Here is a 12,545-nt window from a genome sequence, read left to right as displayed (position 1 = left end):
CTTCTTGGTACTCCACAGTTGTCTCCTTACTTGTCTCTTTCTCTTCTCTTTCTAACTTTTTTTTTCAACAAAAGCTATCAACTTTTTTCAATGAATTTTTGACACAGATCCTCTGAACAAATATGTCTTTCAGTCTCCAGAAGTTGTCATCAAGGTTATCTATATGTGTGTGAGATATTTGGGTGCCATCCAAAAGAGATGCAGAAATAAGTAAGAAAAGAGTCTTGTGCTTTGGCTTTAGTTCTAGAAGAAAGGAAAATCTGAGGATGTTCTAATTATTGCACTAAATGTGTCTCAATGCCCTTGGTTGTTTAATTTTCCTTATGAATGCTTTAACTAAAGATTTACATTTATTTTAGCACATTTATTACATTTCTCATTACATTACATTTACTTACATTTATTTTTGTTTGATCTCTCTATTGACCTTGATTTTATTTTACAATTTTCTGGTTTTCCACCTTTCGATTTCTACTATCAAGTACATGCAACTGCTACTCAATCTCTTTTGAAAAATTTGTCCCTTTCTCTCTAGGGATTTTATTGTTCTGTAATCAGCCTGGCCCCTTGGACTCACTTTTAAGGCCACACACAACTAAACCTTGCTTTGTCTTGTCAACTCTGCCTTCCAATTGCACACAAGGCCTACTTTTAAGTTTTATCTTGTTACTAATGATAAGGGCCATGACCTAAAGGCTCTTCTTTAGTCTTTCCTCAGCACGTGTGTGAGAGCTGAGGGAATAACAAAATGCTCAGGACAGGGGCGTGGTTTATAATCTATAACATATCATGCCAAGCAGATTTTTTAGGTGAGAAGAAGTATTCTGAAGAAAGACTCTCTCATAATGTTGTAGTTCAAGGAATTTAAGACAAACGGAAAGATACAAAGCTCACCTCTTGGGTGGTCTTTTAGCGTTTTAGAGATTGAAGTCAATTCTAAAGAGAAATTTATGGAAAGACAGGGAAAAAATAGAAAAAGAAACAATGATGTCTACACTGTATACAGATCTAGGCTAGGGCACTGTATTAAATCACAAGTACTTTGTGTTCTGCTTCCTCTTTTTGATAGGGTGATATATACCTACCACATACTATGAGGTGTATTGATAATTGAAGAGTGAGAAAAATCAGGTAGTAGAAAAGACCACACTCTTCTTTACATTGCTTCTGTGAGTGAAAAAAATAACTTGGAGATTTTGGTCTTTTTACAATAAAGCTTCTAATGTTTTCCTTTTAGAAATTAGTAAGATGCAAAAGTCAATGCTCTGCTGTTCAGTTAACCAGACTTGTTTAAAAAAAAAAAAAAGAAAGAAGAAAGAAAGAAAGAAAGAAAGAAAGAAAAGGAAAAAAGAAACTGTTTCCAGGCAAAGAGCAGAGGACGTGGGAATAACATCCTCCATTCAGCTCCAACCCCTCAAAAGCTCATTTGTAGGACTGGGTAAACACACACCTTCCGCATTCTATTTTTGAAATTACGTTGAGGAATATACAGACTGTTATCTGTAAAAAAAGCAACTTTTCAAACTTTAGTTGATATAAAATGTTCCAAAATGCCTGAACAGAGTAATTATTTTTAAAGTATATAAAAAGCATTCACAATTTATATGCATTTGCTCTAAAATTTTATAATTATCAGTGCATTTCAACTTCCCTATATGAATATAGAACTGTCTCATATTAGTTTTGTACATAGTTTATAGCTTTTTAATAGTTGGGGAATCCACTGTCATGTATTCTTTTCTTTTATTTTAAAAGCTATAATGATTAATCCTGATCCTCTACCAGAATATAAACTTAAAAATGATTCCATTAAAAGGAATAACTAAATTCATATTTGAGTAATCTTTGCCTAGAAAAAAATGTTCATTCATGCATTTAATGGCAAATTGTAAGCTATTTTGTTCCTTCTGATAATTTCCTTTTTTTTACTTATCAAAGTGTATTGAGTGGCTAATGTGTGAAAGATGTTAGGAAGAACACAAAGAAAATAGAATGTTCTTCAGATTGTCAAAAAGCTGAGAAGCCAGGAGGGAAGGAAGAAAATGTACATTAATTATGACAAAGTGATTTGTTTGTGAAAGAAATACAGAGAAAGTTCGGTGAGACTTCAAAAGAGAAAGACACGGTAACCTCAGGAAGGCTTTGTGCAGGGAATGGTATATGAGTGGGGTCTTAAGGAATGGCAAAAGTTGGGGGCATGGAGGGAAGTCAACAATGGACAGAAAGCCAGGATGTAGCTATGGCATGCTTGTCCTGTCTGGGTCGAATGCAAGTGCTTATGGGGCAATAATGACAAATAAGATGGGAAAAGTGAGCTAGTTCCAGACTGTGGAGAGCTTTAAATGCAGGATAAAAGTATTTGGATTTTCTCTGCAGACAATAGAGTATCACTGAAGGATTCTGAAGAAGGGCAAGACATATTCTGATTTTTCTTTTGATGTTACTGATCTAAATCACACAGTAGAAAGAAGACGGGTAGAGAACGGCATGTTGGTGCCTCGGTCAGTTAAGCGTCCAACTTTGGCTCAGGTCATGATCTTGCAGTTCATGAGTCTGAGTCCCGCAATGGGCTGTCTGATCTGATCACAGTCTGATCTCAAAGCAAAGCCGTTCCCCACTCACGTTTTCTCTCTCCCCCTCTCTCAAAAATAAATAAAACATAAAAAAAAAAAGAAGGGTAGAGAGAGTACTAGAGTTAGGAGCTACTGCAAGAGGATAAACAAAACATGAAGTTTGGCCAAGGGCCATGGAACTAAATAGAAAGCAGGTGATGAGCATGAGGTATTGTTGAGAAAATAGCAATAATACCAATAATTATAACAGTTAACATCTACTGAGAATGTAGTAGAGCTTAGGCTCTTTTCTAGGCTTTTTTTTTTTTTTTTGGTATTATCTCATTTAGTCTTCACCTTTTGTGAAGGTGCTATCAGTATTCCCTTTTTATAGAAGAGGCAACTGAGGCACAGAGAGGTGAAATAATTTGCCCAGGTTCACACAGTTTGAGTGAGAGAGGTAAGACTTAAAAATTTGAAAATCTCAGCACTGCACCAATAATCTGGTACTACTAATTTGTATTATGGACATAGAACCAACTGGAACTGGGCAGTTAGAGCAGTTTTGAAAAAGGGTTTCTGCAGAGGTCATGTCATTTATAAAAATAAGGAAGTCATGTGAAGGAGAAGATTTAGTGAAAGTAAGACGCTGTCTTCCAGTTTTTGCTCAATTTTGCATTCTGATTTAAGAACAGATTAGGGGTGCCTGGGTGGCTCAGTCGGCCAAGCATTCAACTCTTGATTTTGGCTCAGGTCATGTTCCCAGGGTCGTGGAATGGAGCCCTACACTGGGCTCTGCACTTAGCGTGGAGCCTACTTGAGATTCTCTTTCTCTCCCTCTACTCCTCTCTCTCCCACTCACACACTCTTTCTCTAAAATAAATTAAAAAAAAACAGATTCAATTGTCAACGATTATTACCCAGTTTAGCTACAGATTGAGTGTAAACTAATGCACAAGTCGTTGTTTTAGAAAAATGTTATGAATTAATGTCACGTTATCTACTGTTAAGACTCATTGATTCTTTGATCAAAGCCATGTGTCCTGCTTTGAATGAGATCATTAATACTGATGAGTGATGGAAAATGTGTTTGAATTTTAACAAATGATTTTGAATTTCACCACTTTTATTGTCAATACTTGGAATTGACAGAAAGGTTTAAACCAATGAATGCTTGTTTTCACATAGATGCTGTAGATAGAACTCCCATTCACCAATTTATAATTGTTCTTCTCTTGATAAGCATTTGATTCTTCCTGGAGCTTAGCACAGTCCCTGGCATACATTAAACATCCAATAAATGCTCCTTGACTTATAATCATAAGAATGTTCAATCTTCAATATATTTATACTATGCTTGAGACTTGAGGTACTTTAAAATAGTACTTTGAATGTCAGTTTGAATTGTAGAGTTCTGGAATCAAAGAATTCTTTTGGAGATTTTTTTCCTCTGAGGTGGTTTAATTTTTAGAGCGAAGTATAAAGCAAATTTCTGATATTTTATTCTCCTGGAAAGGCTGGGAAAGTTACAATGGCATGGGGAAAATATATACATATATATTTTTTTAGGGAGTTAGGTATTTTTATATTTTTCTGATACCAAAGGCTATTGAAATGAGCACAAGCTTAATAAATAAGTAAATAATGTAAAATTTAGACCAGAGACACCAAAAGAAAGGTAAGTTCTGTGGCTATAGAATTTGTAGTTATTTGGTTGAATTCCAAAATAAAATTATTTATTCAACTGAGAACAAGCTCTGTTAGGAGATGTCTAGCTTTAGGTTGCTGCCGAGAATCACAATTAGACTAATATTTGCACTTACTGCATTTGAGAAACAGCCTATTTATTTCCTGCCCTTCTTCTCCCTCCCCAGAACCCCCTCCTGGGCATGCTACCACCACCATGCTTTAAAGCTTACTTTTTTTTTTTTTTTGATGATAGATGGGGAATCTTCCCCTGGGCCTTCCCAGCACTTGAAGCTTGGATCTAAAACTAAAGCCCTCAAAATAGTAGAAAAATGTAAAGGCACAATTGTCCGGCTTATTTTGCATGGTAATATAATTTTTCTGGTTTGACCAAGATTTGTATTATATCATGAGTTCCTATGTTTGTACCTCTACATATAATCAATAAAACAATGTCTTAGTTAACTTTAAATAACCTAGCGTGTGCCTGACTTGTGTCAGTTTTGTGGACTACAGCTGGGTGATGGAGATCCTGTTCTGGTTCTAACACAGGGTCAGTATGTGACCCCAGACAAGTTATTTAGTCTCTAATCCACTCTTCACCTCTTTGGATTAACTAGATAATTAGACCATCCTTTGTTTCATAAAGGGAAAACAATGTGAGTATTAAGAAAATTAAACAGTTGGATATGATCCAATGAACTGAGAGTTGGTGCTCCAACTTTGGGCATGCTGATCACTTCCAGAGCTCTCTCCAGAGCAAACAGTGCCTCCACCAAAGCCCAGATGCACAACATGTGAAGATGACGAGCCCCACTCCTTCCTGTCATCCCCCATTCCCTCCTCCAGCCTATCGCTATGACAGTCACTGTTAGTCTCCAGCCAACGCCCATCTGAAGCTGGAAGGAAGATGTTCATACATGTAACCTCCTCTCTCGCACGTCCTTGCTCCCTTCAGGGGACACTGTTCCGGTCTGTCGTCCATCACTCACAATTTAGTGAAGCTCATCTTAAAGCCTCTCATGAATACATATTTATGCATTTATTTTCCCACAAATTCTTTTGCTGTCTGCCTTTATTACCTAAGCAAAATCTCAGAACACTTTTCCATTATACTTGTGAGAAACCAAGTCCCAGTCTTGTGTGAGATGTATGAACGAAAATAAGGATGCCCCTCCCTAAAGAAAAGAAGAGCTGGAGACTTTAAGGTTACATTCAACTTACTAAAAAACAGTGATATCCACCTCTAAAGTCTTGAAGACTATTGGTTCTATTTGGAACTTCTGCAATTTCATGGTTTTTAAAACATGTAAACCTATGTATCAGTTACCACAAGCAGTGAAAATATACATAGAATGTTTTAGCTTTCAGTTTTCTTGTGTGTGGTTATAGCATGGCAAATATATTGTGTGATACAAATGTAACATCTATACAGGTACAGATAGCAGAGAGGAGGAAACAAACGACTGTGGGGGAAGATGCCCGGGCATGGGGGTGGAGAGCAGGAAAGCCCTTACAAAGAAAGGGATGCTTGAAGTGGACTTTGTGGTTTGAATTAAAATTTATTTATTTATTTATTTATTTATTTTTTATTTTACTAAAACTTTTTTTTAATCTTTTTCAAAACATTTATTGTTGAGAGAGGGACAGAGCATGAGTGGGGGAGGGGCAGAGGGAGAAGGAGACACAGAATCCAAAGCAGTTCCAGGCTCTGAGCTGTCAGCACAGAGCCCAATGTGGGGCTCAACCCCACGAACTGTGAGATCATGACCTGAGCTGAAATCGGATGCTTAACCAACTAAGCCACCCTGGTGCCCTGTTTTATTTTTTTTTTTATTTTTATTTTTTAAAAATTTTATTTATTTATTTATTTATTTTGAGAGAGAGAGAGAGAGAGAGAGAGAGAGAGAGAGAATCTCAAGCAGGTTCTGTGTCAGCTCGGAGCCTGATATGGGGTTGGATCCCACAAACTGTAAGATCAAGAGTCAGATGCTTAACTGACTGAGCCACGCAGGCGCCCCTGAATTAAAGCATTTTTAGTTGGCTAAGTCAAAGAAAGACATTCCAAGCACTAGGCAAAGCTCAGAGATAGGGCACCACTTGACGCATTTTGAGGAACAGGAAGTTGTTAGCACTGTCAAAATATGAATTGTGTGAGAGTTCTGAGGCAAGGGTCAGATGAGAGAGAGAGAGTGAGGTTGAGAGAGAGATAGTGAGAGAGAGAGAACATTATACGTCTTGGTGTTTTTTTGACAAGCTTTCTACCATAAAACCAGTACACTAACTGAATACAGCCTAAACCCTGTCTTTCTAAAAATGGAAATGCGCCAGATTTTTGGAACTATTCTTCAAGCGTTCCTGAGACCCTCACTGTCACGCTGTTCGGGGTGGAATGGCACAGAACACCTGATTCAGGGAGGAGCTTCAGCATCAGGGACAGGATGGGAGGAAGTAGGAGACAATTTGGAAAGTGAAGCAACTTGTCTTTGGGGCCGCACCACATGGCTCAGGCTGCATACATGGATGACAAGTTCTCATGCCCATGACAGGAAGGGAGAGGCCCTCATCTCCTTGAGAATGCCAGGGCAGGGAGGGAAGAAGAAGAGGCAGACCTCCTTGGAGAAGGTATCCTGCAAACAGGACAAAGGGGACAGCAGACCAGGGAACAGCCTGTCCGGGAGCCAAAGTGGCTGCTGAGAGATTCCACTGCGAGTGAGGCAGTGGTCCAGGGATAAATTAAGACTCCTCTAGTCAGCTTTGCAACGTCCTGAAAAATGTTCCTTTTAAGTGAGAGTCACAGAAGTTCTATTTTCTGTCTGTAGTGCTGCTTTTTTCAAGAATTAACCTCCCCCACTCACCTATAGTAAAAATAACAACATAAACCTATCCCCAACACGTGCTAACGGCTGTTGTATTAGGTAACTTTATCAAAAGCGCAATTTGAAATACGAATTTTAATCACTTAATTTACTGAAACAAACCAAGAGTGGTAACAGTTGAAGTGTCACAGTGAAGTTGTCTGTCCAGGTGGGTTTTTCCATCTGTCTTGTACGACTCCCATGAAATACGGATGGCTTTGGCATTACCCCATTTCTTCTGACCAAGACCCATTTCCCTGGGCATTCATCTCCAATTTGCCACATAAACCTCAGTCTCACTGGTTTTCTTCTCATCCCTAAGTACTCATGTTTACTAGAGACCAACACTATTTTTCCCCTTCCTTTCAATTCTTTTTTTTTTTTTTTTTTTGGTCCAAAACATTATTTTGTAATGATATTCTTTTTAGATCATTAGGCAACTTAAAAAATTTCTACATAAATTGTTAAAAATCAGATCAGCTGCATTTTGACTTCTTAGTCCCTTTCCATGTAGGAAGAGAGGTAATTTTTGGTCTATCTTTCCCGTCTAGGCTCCTACTTCTCACCACCAACGGTATGTCAGGATTCCGTTGCATAGGGCTAGCCAAGACTTCAAATGCATAAACACACGCTCGTATTTGTTCTTCTAAAGTGAACCACCACTTTCCAAATAGCTACCAACACATTCCCCAAAGGAAGAGAGCACCCTGCGACCAGTTACGTTTCTTAGTTTACGGTTTTATCAGAGCCTCTTGGGATCCTTTGCAGGGATCCTAGCTGTCCTGGTGGTTGTGGTGCCGGCTGTCAGAAAGGTTCTCCACAACTGTCCTAAACACAGCACATTCTTATAACATGACAAAGTCCCTATGAGTCATCATTTCCACATTTGTGAGGGAGTTGATTTTTCCTGGTATCAATGGGGGAATCTGTATTATTGATTGTCACCTCCAAAGGGGAAATCGAGGCAAGGAAGTTTGCCAACTTTCCCAGGACATGCAAAGCTTCCAGACCACTCAGTCTTGGGAACACGATACATGCCGTAGCTCCATAGTTAAAGATCGGGAAACGTATTTTACTTTATAAAAAGCGTTACAAAAAGCAGCCCAGGAAGAATATCGTCTGGGAGAGAATTCTGACTTGCCAATAAGGAATTGCAGGGGCAGGATCGCCAGTAAAGAACATCTAATTCCACCTCCACCTTCTTTTGGGGGGACTGAAGTTCAGGAAATTTCGCTTGTTTAAGCCGCGGGGCAAGCAAGTGTGAGCGGGGCCCAGAGCCCAGGTTACTGGATCCCCAGTCTGTTAATGCTCCTCCTACCACATCCTTCTTAATTTTAAAGATGCCTTCCTACGATGGAGCAGACATTCATTAATCCCAGCCCTCGAACCCCGTGCTGCAAGTGGTCTTCCTTCCTTCTCCCGTCTTTCTGGCTCGGGCTCTGCACGGCAGGGACCCAAAGCAATCGGACTTGGCCCTGTTACCTCTCGCACCTCACCATTTACCTGCGAAGCTGTGGAGAGCATCTTCGTTCTCCAGAACGCCTCTCTGCTTGGTCGCCTGCAGCTCACTTTTGGATTTCCAGACCAGCTTTACCATCCTGAGCATCTCGGGCAAGTCCCAGGGCAGCGGCCCCTGCTGGCACCCCGGCCGGCCGCCCGCGGAGGAGGGCAGCACGCCTTCCGGGGCCGTCCACCTCCTGCCCAGCTCTGCCGAGTGGAAGTAGCGCTCGAGGACAGGCATTCTGCCCCGTCCCCCCGCGGAGCAGCTGGGGCCGCTGCTGCCGGGGCCGCCGCGGCCGCCGCCGCCGCCAGACGGGAGAGTCTTCCCAGGCAGGGGAAGGCGAAGCCCCGGGAAATCTCCTCCAGCTCCGGAAAGGCAAGCCTCCTCCAGCCTGGCACAGCCTCCCTGTCGCTCAGGCGCTCGCAAACACTGACGACGCGGCGACTCACTTGCCCAGGTTTCTCGCCGGTGAGAAGTGCCACCGCGCTCGCTCCTTGGAGACGAGCGCACTTTCCCCCCACCCAGCTCTCCCGGGCACTGGCGGCACCGCGCTTAATTAATCCCAGGCCGCCGCTGGGACGGCTGCTGGGGGGAAAGCCATCGAGGCTCTAGCGTTTGCCTGTCCTCTTCCGATTCATTTGTTCCCCGTTCTCCTCTGGTGCTTGTCAAAGTTTGTCAAGTGGCTTGTCTCCAGGCCAAGAAGCGGGGCTCCCCCTTTGCCAGCTTCTCCGAGGGCTCCTCCAGAGGCCGGTCGGTTATCTGAAGGTGTCAGGTGAAGAGTGCGCCCCCCCCCCTCCCCTTCCTTGCAGGAAGCCTAGAAGCTTCCCTGGCTCTAGCCCCGCAAGTCCCAAGGAGCTCTCGGAAAACGGGAAGTTGAGCACTGGCAGAACCGATTTGCAGCTGCTGCTCTCTGGAAGGTCTGGCGGGGGGCCACCTTGTCTGTCCACCGCGTCTGCACTGGGATGGGGTTAGGCAGAAGGCTCTGGGATGGATCCTCACCCCACAGTTCACACACTCCCTTCCCCCACACCCCTCCCCCTCGCTGTCACTGGGTTCTCAGCAAACCTAACTGGGTTTTGGCCTATTGGTCAAATCCCTTCGTAACCTCAGCCGCCCTTCAGCTGGAAGGGAAATAACATTGAATCACATCCCAAAGCTAACTCTGAAAGAAGTGAATTAGGGAAGCACCAAGATCCTCACGCGATCGTGCAGTGGGGTTGCGTAGTCTGGATAGGTACCCTGGGCTTGTTAAAACCCCCTTGCAAAGAAAACTGTAATCATTTTAAAGGCTATTCATGGGGGGGGGGGGGGGTGGGGGTGGCGTACGTGGCACTGGAAAGAAAGGAGAGAGTGTTGAAGATCCACTTTCCAGAGACAGAGCGCTGTGGACTTGATATTTGGGTCGCTAACTGCTGTGCCCCCACCTGTGAGGGGTTCAGCTGAGGACAGTCCTGGGCCAGGCGCAAGCCGGGTCCCACGGCTCAGGTGGAGAAGCCAGCCCTGCAAGTCAGAACCGCACAACAGAAGGGGGTGCCCCTGTAGCTTATGTGAAAAGCCCCAGACATAAATGAAAGTGGGGTGGTATTGTGTTGGGCACTTTTGTCAGCAAATTGGGTTTGTAGGAACAATTTGAAGTTGAACATTCACGTAGCTAGCTCCTGTTTTCTTGGCCGCCATTGCAACAAGCCCATCTTTTTCTCCTCTTCACATCTCTGCCATTGCAAAGGGCTTTATTTTGCTTGGCATTTTGTTTTGCTGATGTACAATCTGTTGCTCCTTTCTACATTCCTTGCGGGGCATGTTTATCACACAGTCATTTGATGTTTCTTCAGGGGAGAGAAGAGGAGACTTCGGGGAAAGGAAAAAGACCGTTGTAAGGTGTGTTTTATTTTCATTGCCCTCACGTCATTTTTTACAATGTGAAACCAGCAAAGGCTACTGTAATTTTGTTGTTGTTATTATTCCTCTAAATCTAGGGTTAATAAGTTTAGTTTTCCACACTGAGTTAAATGGTTTTTCTCTTTTTCTGGATGGAAAAATACACTGGTAAACCTACTTTCTTTCCTACTAGATGAGGAAGCATCAACATCTTTGAGGGTATAAAATAACAATAAAAGACATTGAAGACACTGCTGCTTGTGAATTTCATTATTGAAATATTAATCAGACAGCTCTTCCTATAACAACTACATATTCACTTAGCCCAATTTGGGAAAAATCAGTGTTCCACTTATGAGAAAGATGAGCCTTTTTTTTTTAAATAAAGTTTATTTATTTGTTTTGAGACAGAGAGAGAGAGAGAGAGAGAGAGAGAGAGAGCACATGAGTGGGGTAGGGACAGAAAGAGAGGGAGAGAGAATTCCAAGCAGGCTCCATGCTGACACAGTGCAGAGCCAGACTCAGGGCTCGAACTCACGAACTGTGAGATCATGACCTGAGCCGAAATCAAGAGTCAGATGCTCAAATGACTCAGCCACCCAGAAGCCCCTAACTTCCCTCTTTGTTAAGAGGTAAAGGGACTTAAGAATCAGTGTGATGCTTCCATCATGTTTGACAGCCCTTCCAGCTCTTATGCTTGTATCACACCTAGGCATCAAAGCTCTCTAGATTTGAAATGATTTTATTTAAAAAGCACATGTAGGCTGTTGCACTCTATGAGCATATTTCCTGAATAATGTCTTAAACTCACTCCTCCTCAGTCACAAACTTCCTTGACATAACAACTGAAGAGTTTCCTAAGTGTTTGACTATTTTTATTTTTGTTCAGTTATTTTGCAATAGTACTTAGCATCAGGATATCCTGACCCTTGGAACAAAGGGGTTAAGAACAAAGAAAACAAATATATGATATAATATGTTACATACACTAATGCATTAAGAATACAACTTTTTGTGGAACATTTCTTTCAGAATGACATTTTTAAAAATCCAAGCATATAAATTTCCACTGTGTTCTCTGTATTGTTTCCTTGTAACAAGTTGTTTCCTTGTAAAAAATATCTTAGAGAAGTTACAAAATGTTGGATCATTGGACATGAATACTTCGTAGTGGAGATGAGTTAGGGCCAAGCAAGTAGCATCTCAAATTTTCCTTCCCAAGAAGGAGTCTACTTTGTTTGAAGATTTGAAAATTGAAAAGTTTGCAGAATTAAAAAAAAATTCTCCCCAATATGGGATTATCTTCATCCCAGGGTAGAAGTGCAAAAATACCACAAGAAAGGTCATTCTCATGGTATTTCTGTCTCACATAGAAACAGGAAGTACAGGAAATCTTGCGGGAAAGCTTGGCTCAGGAGATTTTTGGCTCAACTACAGGCTCAAGAGGTTGGGATAAACTGACAAGATGCTAGTACTCAGACTAAAATTATTATGCCACACATATTCTTTAACAGGTGGTTTTGTTACATTTCATAGGCTGTGATATTTTCTGTCCTTCAGATAGTTGCGTTGGAAGAGCATGCCTGTAAACCTATGATTTTAAGTTTCCTCTGTGGGCATCATTCACCTTGAGTTTGTACCTGCAGCCAGAAGTTTGGATCACTGGGGATGGGGTCAAGGGGCTGGTGATGAGGTTCTGTACCCAGAGGAGTCATGGAGAAAAGAGGTCTCATCTATGTGACTTGTGAGGATTCTTACAAATCTTAATATCTGCAGTTAATGTGCTACATATAGGACATTTTAAACTTTCAAAATAACCTCATTTTTAATTCAGGCATTGTGAGCCAACCTAACTTTCCATTAAAAGGAAAATAGGGTAGTTCTTTTCTTGTGCAAAAGAAATGTAATGAGAACTAACCAAGTCAAAAAATCCTCGTTCCAATGGATACCTAATTCTACCAAAAATACTTTGCTATGTGTTTGCAGCCATAAAGGAAAGAATTGGTAACCACAGTACTAACGGATATAGCCAAGAACAAAGATTCAAAGACCTAATGATTTAGAACCTGG

At 41.5% G+C, this 12,545-nt stretch overlaps 1 protein-coding gene across 5 annotated transcripts in view; it reads right to left on the bottom strand.

Annotated features, from left to right (window-relative positions):
* PDE7B (phosphodiesterase 7B) overlaps positions 1 to 12,545 on the bottom strand; it is a 584,524-nt gene that overhangs the window by 131,236 nt on the left and 440,743 nt on the right. The window contains exon 1 of one of the 5 annotated variants that reach the window (XM_058735377.1): positions 8,600 to 9,149. The exons of the other annotated variants lie outside the window; for them this stretch is intronic. Coding sequence (XP_058591360.1) covers positions 8,600 to 8,837 — 238 coding nt within the window. The 5' untranslated portion in view covers positions 8,838 to 9,149. Of the gene's footprint in view, positions 1 to 8,599; positions 9,150 to 12,545 lie in introns of those variants that run through there. 5 annotated transcript variants of the gene reach the window in all.

Source organism: Neofelis nebulosa, chromosome 6, assembly GCF_028018385.1.
Source record: "Neofelis nebulosa isolate mNeoNeb1 chromosome 6, mNeoNeb1.pri, whole genome shotgun sequence".
Taxonomy (NCBI): domain Eukaryota; kingdom Metazoa; phylum Chordata; class Mammalia; order Carnivora; family Felidae; genus Neofelis; species Neofelis nebulosa.
Note: the sequence above shows the minus strand (reverse complement) of the source record. Positions and strands in the feature narration are given on the sequence as shown.